At 40.8% G+C, this 17004-nt stretch overlaps 1 protein-coding gene across 1 annotated transcript; it reads left to right on the top strand.

Moving 5' to 3' along the window:
- The first annotated feature begins 1325 nt into the window (after positions 1 to 1325).
- ZNF3 (zinc finger protein 3) lies at positions 1326 to 16594 on the top strand. Its single transcript, XM_078155538.1, is given in 7 exon segments — positions 1326 to 1808; positions 8989 to 9108; positions 10542 to 10633; positions 11119 to 11245; positions 11749 to 11862; positions 12724 to 13716; positions 13719 to 16594. Coding segments are annotated over 6 exon segments (1515 nt in total). The 5' UTR covers positions 1326 to 1808; positions 8989 to 9053; the 3' UTR covers positions 13853 to 16594.
- Positions 16595 to 17004: the final 410 nt, after the last annotated feature.

The following is a 17004-nucleotide window of genomic DNA, read 5'->3' as shown; positions in this document are numbered from 1 at the left end:
CTAGCACAGAGCCCTAGCCATACTAATGGGACAAAAAGCAGGTTATCAAGGCTGGGAATGTGTTATGCGATTTCTTTTGTTAGGCATAGACTTAGTTCTGCAAAAGCTGATATAGAGGGTAGAGCACAAGGCAGGGCAACAGTTGGTTACACTTTGAGGGTACAATTATATTTCCTAGCCAAGATCCAATACACCTGAGCCTTCAGCTTAGCACTCCAGCTATATTCTTTTCCAGCTAATTCCCAGTTCCACAGCTTTACTTGGCCGTACAAGAAGTAGTTAAATCAAGTCAACTAACATTTATTAAGTGCCTTTTATGCCAGGAGTGGGGAACCTGTGGCCTCGAGGCCACATGTGGCCTCTAGGTCCTCAAGTGCTGCTCTTTGACTGAATCCAAACTTCACAGAATAAATCCCCTTAATAAAAAGATTTGTTCTGTAAAATTTGGACTCAGTCAAAAGGCCACACCCTGGCACCCAGGCCCTGTCCGAAGCACTGAATTACATAGGAAGGCAAAAAACAATCCCTACTCTCAAGAATCCCATAGTCTAATGAGGGAAACAATTAGAAAACAACTGTATACAACAAGCTACATATAGGATAAATTGAGTGTGGTCTAAGAGGGAAGGCATTAAGATTTCACTAAAGACTGGGAAAGGCTTCTTGTAGAAAGTGGGATTTTAGCTAGGACTTGAAGGAAGTCAAGCAAGCCAGGAGGCAGAGATAAGGAGGGAGCATGGGGGTTGGGGGTTGGGGGTTAGGGGATAGGGGACAGCCAGTCAAAAAGCACAGTTGAGAGATGGAGTGATTGGAGATAAATGTCTCTAGATTACAGAGTAAATGGGAAGTTGTAAAGTGGGAGAAGACTGAAAAGGAATGTGAAAAGTATCAGGTTATGAAAGTCTTTGAATGCCAGAGAATTTTATCTTTGATCCTTAAGGTAAGGGAGCCACTGAAGCTTACTGAATAGGGAGATGACATGATCAGATCTATCCTTTAGCAAGATTAATTTGATTGGTGTAGGTGTAAGATAGACTGATTTTGAGACAGTCAAAGGAGAGAGAACAATCAAAAGACTATAGGAGTGTACCAAGGTGGCGGCAGGATCAGAGGAGAGCAGGGGAAGTTTTAAGAGATAAAATAAACAGGACTTGTTTACCGATTGGATATGAGGTGTTGTTGAAAGTAAGGAGTTAAGGATGAGATTTACATTGTGAGTCTAGGTCACTGCATGGTCATGCTTTAGAAAATTTGAAAGGGAAGAGGTTTTTTTTTTGGGGGGGTAGATGACGAATTCAGTTTTGGATATGCTGAGTTTAAGATGTAAGGGAATACACAGTTCGAAATGTCTAATAGGCAGTTGAATTCGGGGCTAGGTAAGTGGACTGAAGAATCATCAGCACAAAAATTGAATCCACGAGAACTGATAAAATCACCAAATGAAATAGCACAGAGGAAGAAATGAAGGTCTAGGACAGAGTTGGGAGATGGAACGTCCTGTGCAAGGAACAGCAAGAAAGTCACTATCACTGGATCACAAACTAAATGGAAGGGAGTAAGGTATTAGAAGACTGGAAAGGTAGGAGGGGCCCGGTTATGAAGAGCTTTATAAGCCAAACAGAAGATTTTATATTTGATCCCGGAAGAAAGAGGAAGCCGCTGGAGTTTTTAAGTATGGAGGCAGTGTGTGTGACACTGTCAGATCTTCTCTTTAGGAAAATCACTTTAGTGGCTGAAAGGAGGAGGATGGATTGGTGGGAAAGGTTCTAGGCAGGCCGACCTCACAGCAGGCTATTGCAATAATCCAGGTAGGAGATGGTGAGGGCCTGTGGCAGCGTCAGAGGGGAGAAGGGGGTGTACAGGACATGCTGCAAAACCCGGGCAGCCTCGGCTACAGCGGGGACATGGGGGGAGGAGGGGATGAGTCGGGATCATTGCCAGGCTGGGAGTCTGAGGGACTGGGAGGATGGTGCTGCCCTGGACAGTAATAGGGAAGGGAGGCGGGGGAGGGTTTATGGAGAACGGATAACAACGTCGATCCAGAACCGGCTCAGGATGAGCGGCACAAAAGGACCAGCCCGCCCCGTCCGTGGCTGCTGAGGTAGGGACTGGGGGCCGGGCTGGGGAAGCTGCTTATGGGAGTCCTGAGCCCGTCCCTCAGGCCGGAGGGGACGGCTCTGCCCATCTTCTGGGTCGGCGGCGGCCCCAGGCCGCCGCCTCCTCCCAGCCCCGCGGCGTGCCGGAGCACGGAGGAAGGCACTTCCGGGTTTCCTAGAGCGGTCGAGAAGCGATACCCGGAAGGGAATGGGGAGAGAGCTTCCGGCCATTGTTCTGTCCTTCTGGCGTGCGTGGCTGGAGTTCGAAAGGTCCTCCCTGTTTCCCGGTCCTCTTGTCTCTGGTCCCCGCCGCCCACGGCTGGGTTATCACCTCTTCTCCCTGGACTGCCCCGGGCTCCCGGTGAGTGGGCCGGGGACTGAGTGCAGGGGGGCTCCAAGGCCTGTGGGGGTGCGGGACGGGGGGAAGACTCTCCTTCTTTACGGCCCCACGGGGTCTCTCAAACCGGCGCCGGGGGTGCTCCTCCGTCCGTTCCCTATCTCTCGTTCCCTCTGTTTCTTCCCCTCCCCCTCAGTGTCCCGATACCTCTCCCCCTTCCATGTTTTCTTCTCCTCCCCTTTCCTTTCCCGTTCTCCTGTTTCTCCTTTCCCGTCTTCTCTCCCGTTTCTCTCTCCTCTTCCCTCACCTTCCCGTTTCTCTATCCCGCTCCCCCCCTTTTCCCCACTCTCCTCCCTTTCCTTGTTTCTCTTCTCCTGCCTTCCTCTGTTTCTCTCCTCCGATCCCCTGTTTCCTCCTCTTTTTCTCGGTTCCCTTTCCCCCTCCCCCACCCTTGGTGCACGCTGCCTTCCTTCTCCCCCGTCCTGTGCAGCGAGGGGCTATGGGAGAAGGGTCACGATGCTTTGCGCGGTGAACCTTCACAATGACTTCTTGGGGCCTCTTTTCAGATGTCTATCAGAGACAAAACAAAAACAACCACCTGGGGCATTTAGCAGCTCAAAGAGGGTTGCAACCTCTTGGCAGCTCCCAGTACTGGTAGCAATAGTAACAGTCATTTTAAGATTTACAAAGCATTTTCTTCACAAAGACCCTGCGGGGGGAGGTAAGTTAAGCAGGTATTACTGGAAGAATAATGGAGATTATTGATAATAATGGAGAAACTGAGGTTTGAGAGGTTCGTTGACTTGACCAAGGTCACAGCCAGTAAGTAAATTACAGAGCCAGGGTTTTAGCACAGGACTCCTGACTTCTTTCCACTTTCACACAATAATGATAACTTAGGAAAATATTTCATTTTACCTTAAACTACTTGGGACCACAGGATGTAACCATGATAATAACAATAATAATTCTAGAAGGGACCTTTGAGATTGTCTAGTCCAGCCTCATTTAATAAATGGAGAAACTGGAGGGGGAGGTTATAAAGCAGTCAAAACAGGTCTCTTTATTTTTTATTTTTATTTTTTAAATTTTATTAATTTATTTTGATTATCAACAATCACTTCCATATCTGTTATTGTGTACAAAGTTCTCTTGGTTCTGTTCACTTCACTCAGCATCATACCATACAAGTCTTTCCAGGTTTTTCTGAAGTCAGCCTGTTCTTCATTTCTTATAGCACAGCAGTATTCCATTACATTCATATACCACAACTTGCTCAGCCATTCCCCAATTGATGGGCATCCTCTCAATTTCCAATTTTTTGCCACCACAGAAAGAGCTGCTGTGAATATTTTTGTTACATGTGGGTCCTTTTCCCATTTGTATGATCTCTTTGGGATATAGCCCTAGAAGTGCTATTGCTGGATCAAAGGGTATGCACAGTTTTATAGCCCTTTGGGCATAGTTCCAAATTGTTCTCCAAAATGGTTGCATCATTTCACAACTCCACCAACAATGCATTAGTGTTCCAGTTTTCCCACATCTTCTCCAATATTTATCATTTTCCTGTTTTGTCATGTTGGCCAATCTGATAGCTGTGATGTGGTACCTCAGAAAAACAGGTCTCTTTAAACTATTGGATGAAAAACCTGAATGCACCTTTATATAGAAACACAGGAAGATGATTCTTGAATTTGCCATTTCATCACTCCCTTGTTTGGAATCTTAACCTTCCTTCAAAGCTTTTAAACTACATCCTCCATGAAGCTTATTTTTTTCTTCCTATAAAATGATTAAATAAAATGAAATAATATTTGTGAAGTACTTAGCACAGTTCTTCAAACATTGTAGTTGCCATATAAATGCTTACTCCCTTCCCTTCACCTTCCTGTCTTGTTTTAATTTAACTGGGTATAATGTTTTATTTCTTCTTCCCCAAGGAATGTAAACTCCTTGAGGGCACGGGCTGTTGTATGGTTTTGTTTTGAAATGTCCACTTTACCTGTTACAGCCTCGAATAGAATAGGTGATTAATAAATGATGAATTGAATTTTTTTGTAATAAAGATGGACACATACTCACCTGTAGTAGTCTTTGTACCATAATTTTCTCAACACCACACAAAAATGAATCCCTAATTTCAGTTAAGACACTTATTGAACACCTGCAAAGCCTGACTTAAGACACAGGTGTAGCTGATGCCTAATTACTCTTTTTTTAAATTTAAATTTTATTTTTTAAAAATTTTATTACTTTATTTTGATTTGTCAACAATCACTTCCATATGCTTTTGAGTTGAAAATTTTTCTCCCCCTTCCTTCCCCCCACCCTCCCCAAGACATCACACAATCTGATATAGGTTTTATATTTACATTCCTATTAAACATTTTCACATTAGTGAAGCTGTAAGTAGAAATTAAAACCAATAGGAGGAACCATCAGAAAGATGAAACAAAACTCAACAGAAGGTAAAAATAAGTGATAGTGATTCTACTTCCATAGTTCTTTCTTTGGATGTGGACAGCATTTTCCATCCCGAGGCCTCTGGAGATGTCTTAGATCCTTATAATGCTGAGAAGGGTTCAGTTTAACAATATTAGTTATCGCATAATGTGGCTGTTATTGTGTACAAAGTCCTCTTGGTTCTGCTCACGTCACTCAGCATCAGACCATATAAGTCTTTCTGAAGTCAGCCTGTTCATCATTTCTTATAGCACAATAGTATCCCATTGCATTCATATACCACCACTTGCTCAGCCATTTCCCAGTTGATGGGCATCCTCTCAATTTCCAATTCTTTGTCTAATTACTCTTAGTTTAAAATATATCCATTTTCCCAAAACAACCAAAATTAGTTCATGTCTATTAGATTACTATAAATGATTCACTGATTAAAAAGGAAATTTACATGACCTTTAATTCATTTTGTTCTCACACAGCATATGCACCAAATAGAATGAACTTTTCTCAGGTCAAAAGACTGGGTTTTGAATTTAGGATGGCTGATGCTTTGGCCCCCTAGCATCTGTCCAGAGGAGGGGTGCCTTTGTGTACCGCTCTTTCTACCTGGCTATAATTCTCCCTGTTTTTGAGAAATGGGATTGGTGGGTGCATTGGGGAGATTCTCTGATCCTCCTTGAGGATTCTTTGAGATAGAGCAAGGTCCCCTGCTGTTGGAATGCAATGCAGACTTTTGCTTTCTTTAAGAAGTGTTGATTGTGCCAGGTTCTGGGGACTCATTCTGAAGAATGTCTTTTAACCTCCACCTTTGTTTTTCCTGTAATGAGGAATGCATCAGAGCCTTAGTCTTCTAAGTTTCTCATTTCCTTTCATCACTGACCCTCCTCATGAATGGATTTGGCATCTTTTGTGCTGAAGTAGCTTTAGAAATAGTAGAAATGAGTAGTGAGAAGTAGGTGGCTGCAGGCTAAGAATGAGAGGTGTTGGCCCCAGACTGGAAAGAAAGATGAGAAGTTTGGTCACTTTAGTTCTATTCTGGACCTGACTGGAGCTTAGAGTTCATCAGTTTTATTATGGTGGGAAGAGCAGCTTAGCATGTTGTTGTCACTGGTATTTGAGAAGTAGAATAACATGATGAGTAGAGTGCTGAACTTAAGTCAGGAAAATAAAGACATGAAGTCTGCCTGAGATTTTCTTGCTGTGTGGTCTTGGGCCTCTTAGAACCCTAGTTTCCTTATCCGTAAAATGGCTATAATAATACTTACACTGCTTCCTTCAAGAGATTGTGAGATCTTTGTACTTTGCAGACCTTAGAGAACTTTGTAAACTTGAGCTGTTATTTCTAGCTACCTGTCTGAATTAGGATGTTTTAAGAATCTCTGTAAAAATGGACACCAAACCATCTCCTGATTATTTTTCCTCCTTTTGATGCTGGGTTAGGGCGAATAGGCTATAATGTTGAGGCAAAAAATTGTTTCTGCATTAAAAGGAAGGGGACAGAAACCAGTTTTCATTGTTTTTGGTATTCTTCACTGAGATGGCTACCAAGTCTGCTTTGGGTCCCAGTCACAATTAAGTCTTAACTTCTCTGCTAGGTATTAAGGTTATTAATTAAGAAAAGTCTCTTGTGGACATAAGGGCAAAAGGCATTCAAGCGAAATTGTGGCATAAAAACATCAAGAGATAATTATCCCGCTCCTTTAGTGTTTCACTACTGTTCAGATCTGGAGCTGGAGCTTTCCCCTGGAGACTGAAGCTTTATTCTGACAATGCTTCTAGTAGCAACTAGGAAAGAAAGTGATAGGGATAAAGCTAGAACGATATAGAGGCACGTCTTTTCTGATACGATAATTCTGAATAATCTCCCCCAATACAGCTGTCCCCAATACAATTGATTAGCATTAGCTAGTACTCTGACCCGCAGAAATTTACAGTGGAGGAACAAGGTGGGTTAAAGGAAGACTGTTCCCCAAATAACCAAAAGCTCTCAGAAAACTTTTTGCTTCAAAAAAAAAAGGTAAAAGCTGCTGCCCACGTTATCCGATCTTGTCATGTACTTTGTGATTATGGAGAGCTTATTAAAAAAGGGTTTGAACCTAGAGTCGAACTTAAAGGAAGGTTCACTAGCCCTCGGACCAGGCGTGATAGTTAATGGAGTGAAAAAAACAGGAACTCATCAAGTTTAATTCCGAATCTAGAAGAGTTAGAATTCTTGTGTAACCTAGAAGAGTGGTGTTATTTTTAAAGTTATAACCTGAAATAACTTCATGAGAAAAAAACACAAAACCTGATGAATTTAAACAATTGACATCACTCTTTGTTCACATCTAATATATATTAAATGTGTACTCTTTTTTTACTTAATTTCGTATAAATATATTTTTTTAACTTAATTCCACATAAACATTTTCATATATAGACAGAGGCACTTATTTTTAATAGCTAGTAGTACAGTATTTATCTTTGTGCATTGGGTTGTTTATGATTTTTTATTCATAAATAATATTTTAATTGGGAGTGGTTTGAGACACAGTCCTCTTGGGACTTGGAAATGAAAAGGAATTAAATTAGTATTGATTACTTTGATTTATTTTTAGTTTGATTATAGGATTAAACTCCTTTCTTTAGGAAAAGCTAGCTCTAACAGCTAAGCCAGACTAAACATAGTTGCTTAAGTCTCAATTATCTATAGATTTAGTGAATAGATAAATTGAGAAGACTAACATTTAGGAGCAGATAATTTAGAATAAGACATAATAAAATAATCATAGGATTATTCTTTTTGAAGGCTGTTTCCTTTTCTAGCAGAAATTAGGGTTGACCAGAGGCTAAGTTCCCCTTTATTGCAGCTGGAGAAAGGTTAGCCAGAGGTGAAGTTCCTTTTTCCAGTCTCAATGGAAAAGCTCCTTTTTTTCTTGAGCTAGTATATGAGTTGAGTAATGGAATCTTCTAAGGAAGATGGCGTGGGGTGGGGTGGGGTGAATGCCTGCTAACTACTGACCACAGGTTTCTCTTTCCCAGTACACCTTCTGGTTATAAAAGGCACCACCACATGTAAGAAGAGGACTTCTGGATAGGATTAAGAACACTTGGAAGAAGCTAACTAGTCAGGTGACCTGCCTTGTCTAGTTGAATTATGTTCAAAATAAGATTCTGTCATTTTTTTATTCCTTTTTTCTGTTATAAAAGTCAGCTTAGTAAATAAATCATTCAGGGTCTCTGACCTCTGAGGAATCAGGTGACCTGATTTGATATGCAAATGCTAGCTTTGCATATTAAATCATAGATGGTTTGGTAACTTTGTCCTCAGTTTCCTTTATATTTCAGAAAATCAATTTTAACAGAAAACACTAGTCTAGTCACAGGTGCTCCTTTCCAGCATTGAATCAGAAGACTCACACAATCTCAGAATTAGAAGAAACTCAAGATACAATTTAGCCTAGTTCAGGAATACCCACTAGTGAAAAGTGGTCATCCACCTTTTCTTGAAGACCTCCAGTCAGCCCTCTTGAAGCAACCTGTCCTGCTTTTGAATAGCTCTAATTGTTAGGAAGTTTTACCATTTATCAGATCTAAATTCCTCATCTGCAGTGTCTCCCCATTGCTCCTAGTTCTGACCTCTGGGCTGAAACAGAATGAGTCTGATCTCTCTTCCTTGTGACAGCCTTCAGATATTTGAAGACAGCTGTATGTCTGTCCCTCTTTAAATTTTCTCCAGGCTAAACATTCACATTCACACGTGACGTGATTTTTAAGTCCTTCCCAATCTTTCCTGCCCTCCTGTGGATGTACTACAGTTCATCAGTGTCTTAAGATTGTGACATCCAAAACTGAACATGATACTCCACTAGTAGACCTGGCTGACTTTGATTCTTTGCTCTGTAACTTGCTTATTGTGTAACCTTAGTCAATCACTTATCTCTCTGAGCCTAAGTTTTCTTTTTTGCAAAATGAGTAATACGTACCCGGTAAAATTGTGCTGAAATGAGATGAATATAACTGTATTTGTAAGGTATTACATAAACATAAAGAATTCTGGAGGTATTTCCTGTGGTTGTCTTTTCTTAAACTTTTTTTCCCATTGTGTTTTCCCAGTGTCATTAGAGACACATTCCTTGTGTATTGTACTCTGATAGAAGACAAGAGTTCCAGAGCATCCCATGGAAACACAAGCTGATTGTGTGTCTCAGGAACCTCAGCTCCTGCTTGAGAGTGGTGAGGAGCGTAGATTCCTATGAGAGACAGAAAACTTTCTCCATTGTGGTGAGATAGAAAACAGTGGTAATGCAGAATGAAGGGGTCCTCCAAGAATGGGCATTGAGAATGTCTCAGCAGCAAGTATTATTTTGATGTAGAATTAATTAGGATTCTCTACTGAGGACATTCTTCCTATGGGATCCTGGTCTTTTTTGTCTGGATTGGTTAAATTATTGGGTTGGAATGACAGGAGAATCATTAGCACTGCTAAATCCTGTTCCTTATACAGTCTTGCTGACTCCATTTCAACAGAAGCCTGTGCTTTTAAAGAGCTGGAATTCTGAAAAATGTTGCTTGGGATTATTCCTTAGTTTACCCGAAAGAGTAGGAAATAGTTGGTTGCCGCAAGTATGTTGACTCTTGCCTACTATATGGAGTTTTCATTTTGAGTTGGTGTGGCATCATTTCACCCGTAGTGGGTGGTGTTTCTTGGGTTTTCTCACTCATCATTAGGAAGCAGTGTACAAAGTCATAGCCCCTGTGTATAAGTTTATAGTCTAACTCATTGGCACACATATGCATGTAGAAATTATCAAATAAAAACAGTGAAATAGGAAATATTTGCATTGCATTATGTATTTTTTGAGGGAAGAAAGTTTATATACTCAGCCAGGGCTGGACTAGTTGAAGCTGTTAGGTTTTCTTTTAAGACTGATGAGGAGTGAAAGAGAGACAGGTGAGTGGGATGATCAGAGTATTTGGCAGAGCTTGAGAAAGGACAGAAATAGGATAAGACAACTCTAAGGGAGCACTGAAGTAGTTTCCCTAAGAGAGGATGGGCTGGGGAGAGAATAGAAGAGGAGAAGTGAGATGGTCCAGATGGCCTGATGAAAAGTTAGTATCCAAGGACTTTCTCTTTAGACTTTGTACCTCATCTCTAATAATGTAGGAAACAGTCACTGTAAGGACCTAAATCAAAGCAGAATTTCCTTATCTCTTGAGATGTAAGAAAAATGATTGCTTTACTCCCTGTGTTGAAGAAGCAGTATAAAAGGCTAACAGAAGTAGGATGAGCATCTCAGTCTTTGTCCTGTGTTGTTTGTTTGGCAGTAGGACATGTAGTTTAAGGAGCACTAATGATAGTATTGAGTGGAAATGAATTGATGAGGACAGTTGAGGGGTGGAATATGTGCAGAGTCACATTTGTACATTGATAGAGAGATGTATTTTAGAAATTAGAGTTAAGTTTTTTTAAGGACAAATACTCAGAGCTGTAGCTCTATAAATACTTCATGTAGTTGATAAAAGCTAGTTGAGGATTTAAAATTAACTACAAGTCAGGCATGTAGGAAAAGAATCTTCCTGGGTTCTAGTGAATTTCTTTTATTTAGGTTGGGGGAGTGGCAGGGCAAAGTAGACTTATTTATTACTTCTTTTTTTTCCCCCCTCAGCTCCACCTTCTCCCAAAGTTTCTGCTTCTCATGATAAGGGTAACCTGGGAAACCAGATGCTGGCAGCTGCACTTCTAAAAGCCAAGTCCCAGGTGAGCTGTGGTTTCACTTGTCCCACTCTTACCTAAAGGTGACTTCATCTCTTTACTTTTTTTCTTTTCTTTTTTTTTTTTTGCCTTTTGGTGAGGCAATCGTAGTTAAGTGACTTGCCCAGGGTCACACAGCTAGTAAGTGTCATGTGTCTGAGGCCAGATTTGAACTCAGATCGTCCTGATTATAAGGCCAGAGCTCTATCCACTGTGCCACCTAGCTGCCCCTATCTCTTTACTTCTTACTGAATATTTTCTACCAAGTAACATCCTGTGTTGGGTCCTGATCCTCATTTCTGTTCCCAGGTATGCAGTCCTTTCTTGTTGGGTGAGGGAACTCTGTATTTGCTGTTTCCTGATTCACTTCTGGTTTTACTTCACTAATACTCACTTTACATCATCACTTTATCTAGAACTCTTTACCTACCTTCACTTCCTAATGCTTACAGCTCTATCTCATGGTTTTAGAATTACACATGTTTTTACAGGAATTGGTGACATTTGAGGATGTAGCTGTGTACTTCATTCGGAAGGAATGGAAACGTCTGGACCCTGCTCAGAGGGACCTCTACAGGGATGTGATGTTGGAGAATTACGGGAATGTGTTTTCACTGGGTATGAAATGTCTCCCTTAAAAAAAAATAGCTGTCCTATCAATGGAAACATTAAGCAAAGGATTCTTGGGTTCTCCCAGGAAAGTTAAATATTGAAGTCCTTTAAAAAGGAGAAGGATTAACCCTTTCCATGTGAAAATGCAGTGACTGTGCCTGTCTGCTATGTACATGAGAACATTATTGGGCTTTAGCTAGTTTCTTACATTCCTCATATGTCAGGTTGCCTGTAGTAGACCTCTAGGTCACCTTGTCCTGTCTCTAATATAATTGTCTCTACTTAAACGTTTCTTAATGAAGAGAGGGAACATAAACTTACCCTTGTAGAAACAGATTATAAACTTGACCCTATCTCAGCTTGCTCTTGAGAGCATATTTCTTTTAGTTCATTCAGTATATTTTTTCTCCATCTGCCCTCTGTAGATAATGGAAATAAGATTTGAGTCCTGGAGCAGCCCAGTTTGAGCATCACAAACTTTTCTGTCAAATTTCTTTTTTTATGGGTAGGCTTTCCATTCCCAAATCCTGAGATAATCTCTCACCTGGATGGAGAAGAAGAGCCATGGGTCCTGGATTTGAAGGGAGCTGAAAGCCAGGGACTCCAAAGTGCCTCTTGTATAGGTAAGTAAGGGACACACAGTCACCCACAGCTTTAATCTTTAAATGATTTACAGACTTAAAATACTATTTATTTAGCTCATTCATAGTTGTCTCCTTTGCCTTGAACTTTGTGTAAAAAATCTCATGGTAACCAAAAAAATAAATAAATACAGAATGTAAGCACTGAGGTTCCTACCTGACCGGGTTAATGTGCCCATATAAGCATGGGTCCTAAGATACACCAGAAATGGACATAACTCTCTTTTTGCCACCCTTTTGTTTTGTATGTATGAGGTAACTAACTGCAAGCAAGCCAGGGACAGGGTTCTGCAGGAAGCAGGAGAGCCTCATCTTTTTTGATACAGTTTCCCCACTTCTACTTATCACCCTCTTTACCTCCAGGACCCTGTGACAGCTTTTCCTTACTACTTAAATTGCTTTTCTAATTACAACCTCCCATAATCATTTCTCCATCTTTTTGATTCTTCTACTAGCTAATTCCTACATTTTACTTGATAGGTTCTTCTTCATCATTTATTTTTTTCCAGCTTGCCTATTTGTCCCTTGGCTTCTCTGCCTAATAGTTTGACTACTACTATAGCCCATTGCCCGTTCAGTTCCATCTTCTTGCTTGGCTTTGTGTGCTAATATGAATACTTCTGGGCATTGGTGACCTTTACCAACCTTGTTTTCCCAAACCCTGAATATCTATAAGCTCTATTTTGCCCTATCTCCCTACCTTTTCTGTGGAGTCTTTTGGCAGAGCATAAAAGCCATATGTTCTCAGTCCTAGGTATGTTAATGATACCTGATTTTTTTTCCTTTTCTTTTTTAGTTTCCATTCTTTTCACTAAAGAGAATGTTTTCTGTTTATTGTGTCAGATGGTGAGACCAGAACTAGGAATGATCAAGAAATTTCTGAAGCTGCAGAATCACATGGGGTGATACTGGGAAGATTCCAAAAAGATGTTCCTTCAAGTCTCAAATTTGGAGAAGCCTGTGAATGGGAAGGCAATTTAGAGAGGCAACTGGGAAACTCCATGGGGGAAAGACTGAGGAGAAAGATGGGAGATCTTAGACAAGTAATAGTTGAGGATCAGAAAAGCTCCACAGGTGAGAGAGTCCAGCAGTACAAAGAATTTGGGAATAGTTTTAGTCTTAATTCAAACCTTGTTATCCATCAAAAAGGTTCTGTGGGAGATAAACCCCATAAGTGTGATGAATGTGGCAAAAGCTTTAATCGAACTTCAGACCTCATTCAGCATCAAAGAATCCACACAGGAGAGAAGCCCTATGAATGTAATGAGTGTGGGAAAGCCTTCAGTCAGAGCTCACACCTCATTCAGCACCAGAGAATTCACACTGGAGAGAAACCTTATGAATGTAATGACTGTGGGAAAACCTTCAGTTGTAGCTCTGCTCTTATTCTACATAGGAGAATCCATACTGGAGAGAAGCCCTATGAATGTAATGAGTGTGGGAAAACTTTTAGTTGGAGTTCAACCCTTACTCATCATCAGAGAATACATACTGGGGAAAAACCTTATGAATGTAATGAATGTGGGAAAGCATTCAGTCGGAGCTCAACCCTTATTCATCATCAAAGAATTCATACTGGAGAGAAGCCCTATGAATGTAATGAATGTGGAAAAGCCTTCAGCCAGAGTTCACATCTTTATCAACATCAGAGAATCCACACAGGAGAGAAACCCTATGAATGTAGGGAATGTGGTGGAAGATTCACCTATAGCTCAGGTCTTATTCAGCATCAGAGAATTCATACAGGGGAGAATCCCTATGAATGTAGTGAGTGTGGGAAAGCCTTCAGGTATAGCTCAGCTCTCGTTCGTCATCAGAGAATCCACACTGGAGAGAAATCTTTGAATGTGATGACTATGGGCAAAGGTTCCATCAGAGTTGCTGCATTAAATATCAGAGAATCCATCCACATGAGAGAGTGAGAGTCTGCTGCCCTGGTAAATACGTTAAATGCAAGAAAATGTTTGGTTAGAGCTTGTTCTTAGAGTTCTGACAGACTCCATCCTGAGGAATATTCTATGAACATGAAACATGTGGAAAGTTTCCTCTTAATTGGAATTCTGCCACCATAAAATGAAGTGTATTGGGCAAGATACCCCTACCTCTGTCCCATCAAGGCCAATGAAGAGGGGCCAGCAATCTAGGTAGCTTTCCCCAGGATTGGTTTCAGTTAGGAAAGTAAAACTCCCCAAAGAATAGTTGATTGAATGCTAAACATAAAAAGGGGCTCTGGTCCTGATATTTCTTGGAAAGGAGTTTACCATTCACCATTATATATGTAACTATACACAAGAGGAACTGTTTTGGAAGAAAGAAAGAGATTTCATGACCTCATTTTCGGCAAGTAGATTGTAGAGGTGAGGATATTGATATTGTTAGGGAGGGAAAATGTAGGCTGTGTCTCAAAACCTAGTTTTTGTAATATTTACTAAAGGGATTTCCCACCATACCACTAAAGGAAATGGGGGAGGGTAATATGGGTTCTGAGGAATATGGTTATCATCATTCAGAGGGGGAAAGGTTTGGGTCTCATTTCTCCTTTTGGGGAGTGTGGTAGCAGTTCTTTTCTCTTGAGCCAGGATGGCTTTCCAAGCTTCCTGGATTGTTTTCACAATCCTCATTTCCTCCCAGTACAAATGAAATGTTTCACTTTTTCAGTCTCTTGAAACAAATGTTTCAGTGTGATTGAATGAATATGAATACATTTTTGTGAGGGTTCAAGGATTTCTTCCCTTTCTGCCCATCCCCTGAATAAACAGGAAATATTAGCTAACTGTGGCTGTGGATTTGACCTTTTAAAAAATTACCCAGTTTGGCCATACTCATTGTCCCTTGTTTCTCCATTCCATTTCAGAGTCTCAGCACTTGTCATCTGTTTTTTGTGTGTGCACAGAGCATTGTGCATGCACTGGGGAAGATGATCAAGGTTAACTGAGAGCCCTAGCCCTGGAACTTAGCCTTGTAGGAGAAAAAAACCACATAAATATAAACTGTGAGGAAGTTGCCAGATTGCTGATATATTGCACTTGGATGTTTGCAAAGTGCTTAATGTGCTCTCAGCTTCATAACCCTCTGAGGTAAATTATTCTCATGTAACAGGAAGAAATAGGTTGAGAGAGATTTAAGTGTTTTTTCCTGTGGTCACAGAGCTAGGATGAAAGGGAAAAATTCAAGTTGATCTGCTGTGCCTTGTGTTGAGAGGATCTGGAGGATCCATAAGAGAGGAAATGAGGATCAGGGAAGTCATCAAGGAAAAGTGGCATTTGAGTTGGGCTTGAAAGTCTGCATAGAATTACAATAGGGAAAAAAAAGGCAGTGGATAGTAGGCATAGGAAACATTAGTAAAGGCACAAGTGGGAGGCAGAGAAGGCTGGAAAAATAAGATATTGCCAGATTGTGGAGGGTCTTAAATGCCAGGCAAACAAGCCTGACCCTTATTTGGCATTAGAGAGCCACTAAAGATTTGATATGGCCAGGTCTATGCACAAGAAATTATTTTATCAGAATTATGAATGGTGGGTTAAGGTAGGAAATAGTCTAGGTGGGTGATGGTGAGGGCCTGTGAAGATGGCCTTGAACATAGGGAATGGATTTGAGAGTTGTTTCAGAGATAGGATTAGTAAGATTTCATTAACTGATTAATTAGATATGAAAGGTAAGGGAAAGAAGGAAAAAAAATAAGATTCTGAACATTAGAGGCTGCATGAGTACGGGTGCCACAGGTAGAAATAATGAAGCTAGAAGAGGAACAGGCTTAGGGGGAAAGAATAATATGCTTAGTTTTCACCATGCTGAGTTTGAGGTACTAGTAAGTAACCTTTGTGTGCCTTTAAGATGTGCATCTAAAACTTGTAGATCAGAATTAGAAATAGAGATTTGGGGGTAACCTGCATAGAGGTAAGAATAAGATTATAGGAAAGGGGGCCGTGGACAGGCACTTAAAACACCCACATAAAGGGTCAGAAAGGAGATAGGAGAATCAGATGAGGACTGAACAAAGGCCATTGGTTTTGTGATAAGCAGGTCTTTGGTAATCATTGGGATCTCAGTGTCAGGAAAGTGTTGCTTTTGGAAAACAAATATATTTTGAGTAAAATGGAATGTTAAGTGGATGAAAGTAGAAGATGTAGGAAGGCTTTTTTTAAAAAATTTTAGGATGAGATAAGATTAATTATGGTGATAATAATAGGCAGCTGGGGATAAAAATAATGATAGGCAGGTGGGAGGGAGTCATTGGAGAAAGAGGAGCCAAGTCGAAGATTGGGGATGACTGATGGATTAAGAGGCAGAAGAGAGCTTTCCAGCCTGTCAGGTTGAGGATAATGCGGATTTTAATAAATAATTTATGGAAGAAATGGAAAAAAAGCAGGTTACAATACTGAGAATACTGAAAACTGGAGAGGAGGGATCCTGACAGTTTGTGTCAGATGGCCTCAGTCTTTAGCGGAGTATAGGGGAAAGACGCTTGATATAAGTGAGTTGGGAATGTGACGGGCAACCAGAGTGAAGGGAGGATTGGGAATAGTTGTGCTTAGGGAATGAGGCAATTTAAGGTAGAGTTGGACTGTCAAGAATTCAAGCATTAGCTATGAAGCCCAGCTAAAGTTCTTGATCTTAAATTTTGTATTTTTTTTTGGTATTATCTAGAACTGGAAGGGAACTTTAGGAGTTACCCAGTCCAAGCCCAACAATTAAAGGTTGAATTTAAATCCTACTCTCTGACTCCAAATCCAGGTGTTCTTTCTACTAAACCATACTACATTGTGCACCTGTTTGTCACAATACTCCTCTGACATGTGTTTGACACTATTAATATGAATTTACACACATTTTTGTACATATTGAACTGTCCCCCTATTCTTAACTCAATCCTTGCTCACCAGTACTCTTAATGGAACAGTGGTAGGACAAAGACTACAAGCCTTAGGTAAAAAAGGGTTGCCACTGGGTTTGGTTGAGGCCAAGAAGTTTAAAAGGAGCTTCCAGGTAACAACAGGCATCTTTGGGATTTTGGCTTGGCTGCCCAGTTCAGAAGTTTTGGTTGTTGATGGGAGTAGTTAATGCAGTGATGGGGACCAAAGCCTAAGAAGACAGGTTGGTAATTCAGATAGATTTCTTTGAAGG

This window comes from Phascolarctos cinereus, unplaced genomic scaffold (genome assembly GCF_003287225.1).
Source record: "Phascolarctos cinereus isolate Bilbo 61053 unplaced genomic scaffold, phaCin_HiC Scaffold_5;HRSCAF=322, whole genome shotgun sequence".
NCBI lineage: Eukaryota > Metazoa > Chordata > Mammalia > Diprotodontia > Phascolarctidae > Phascolarctos > Phascolarctos cinereus.
The sequence above is the reverse complement of the archived record's forward strand: the minus strand, read 5'-3'. Positions and strand labels throughout refer to the sequence as shown.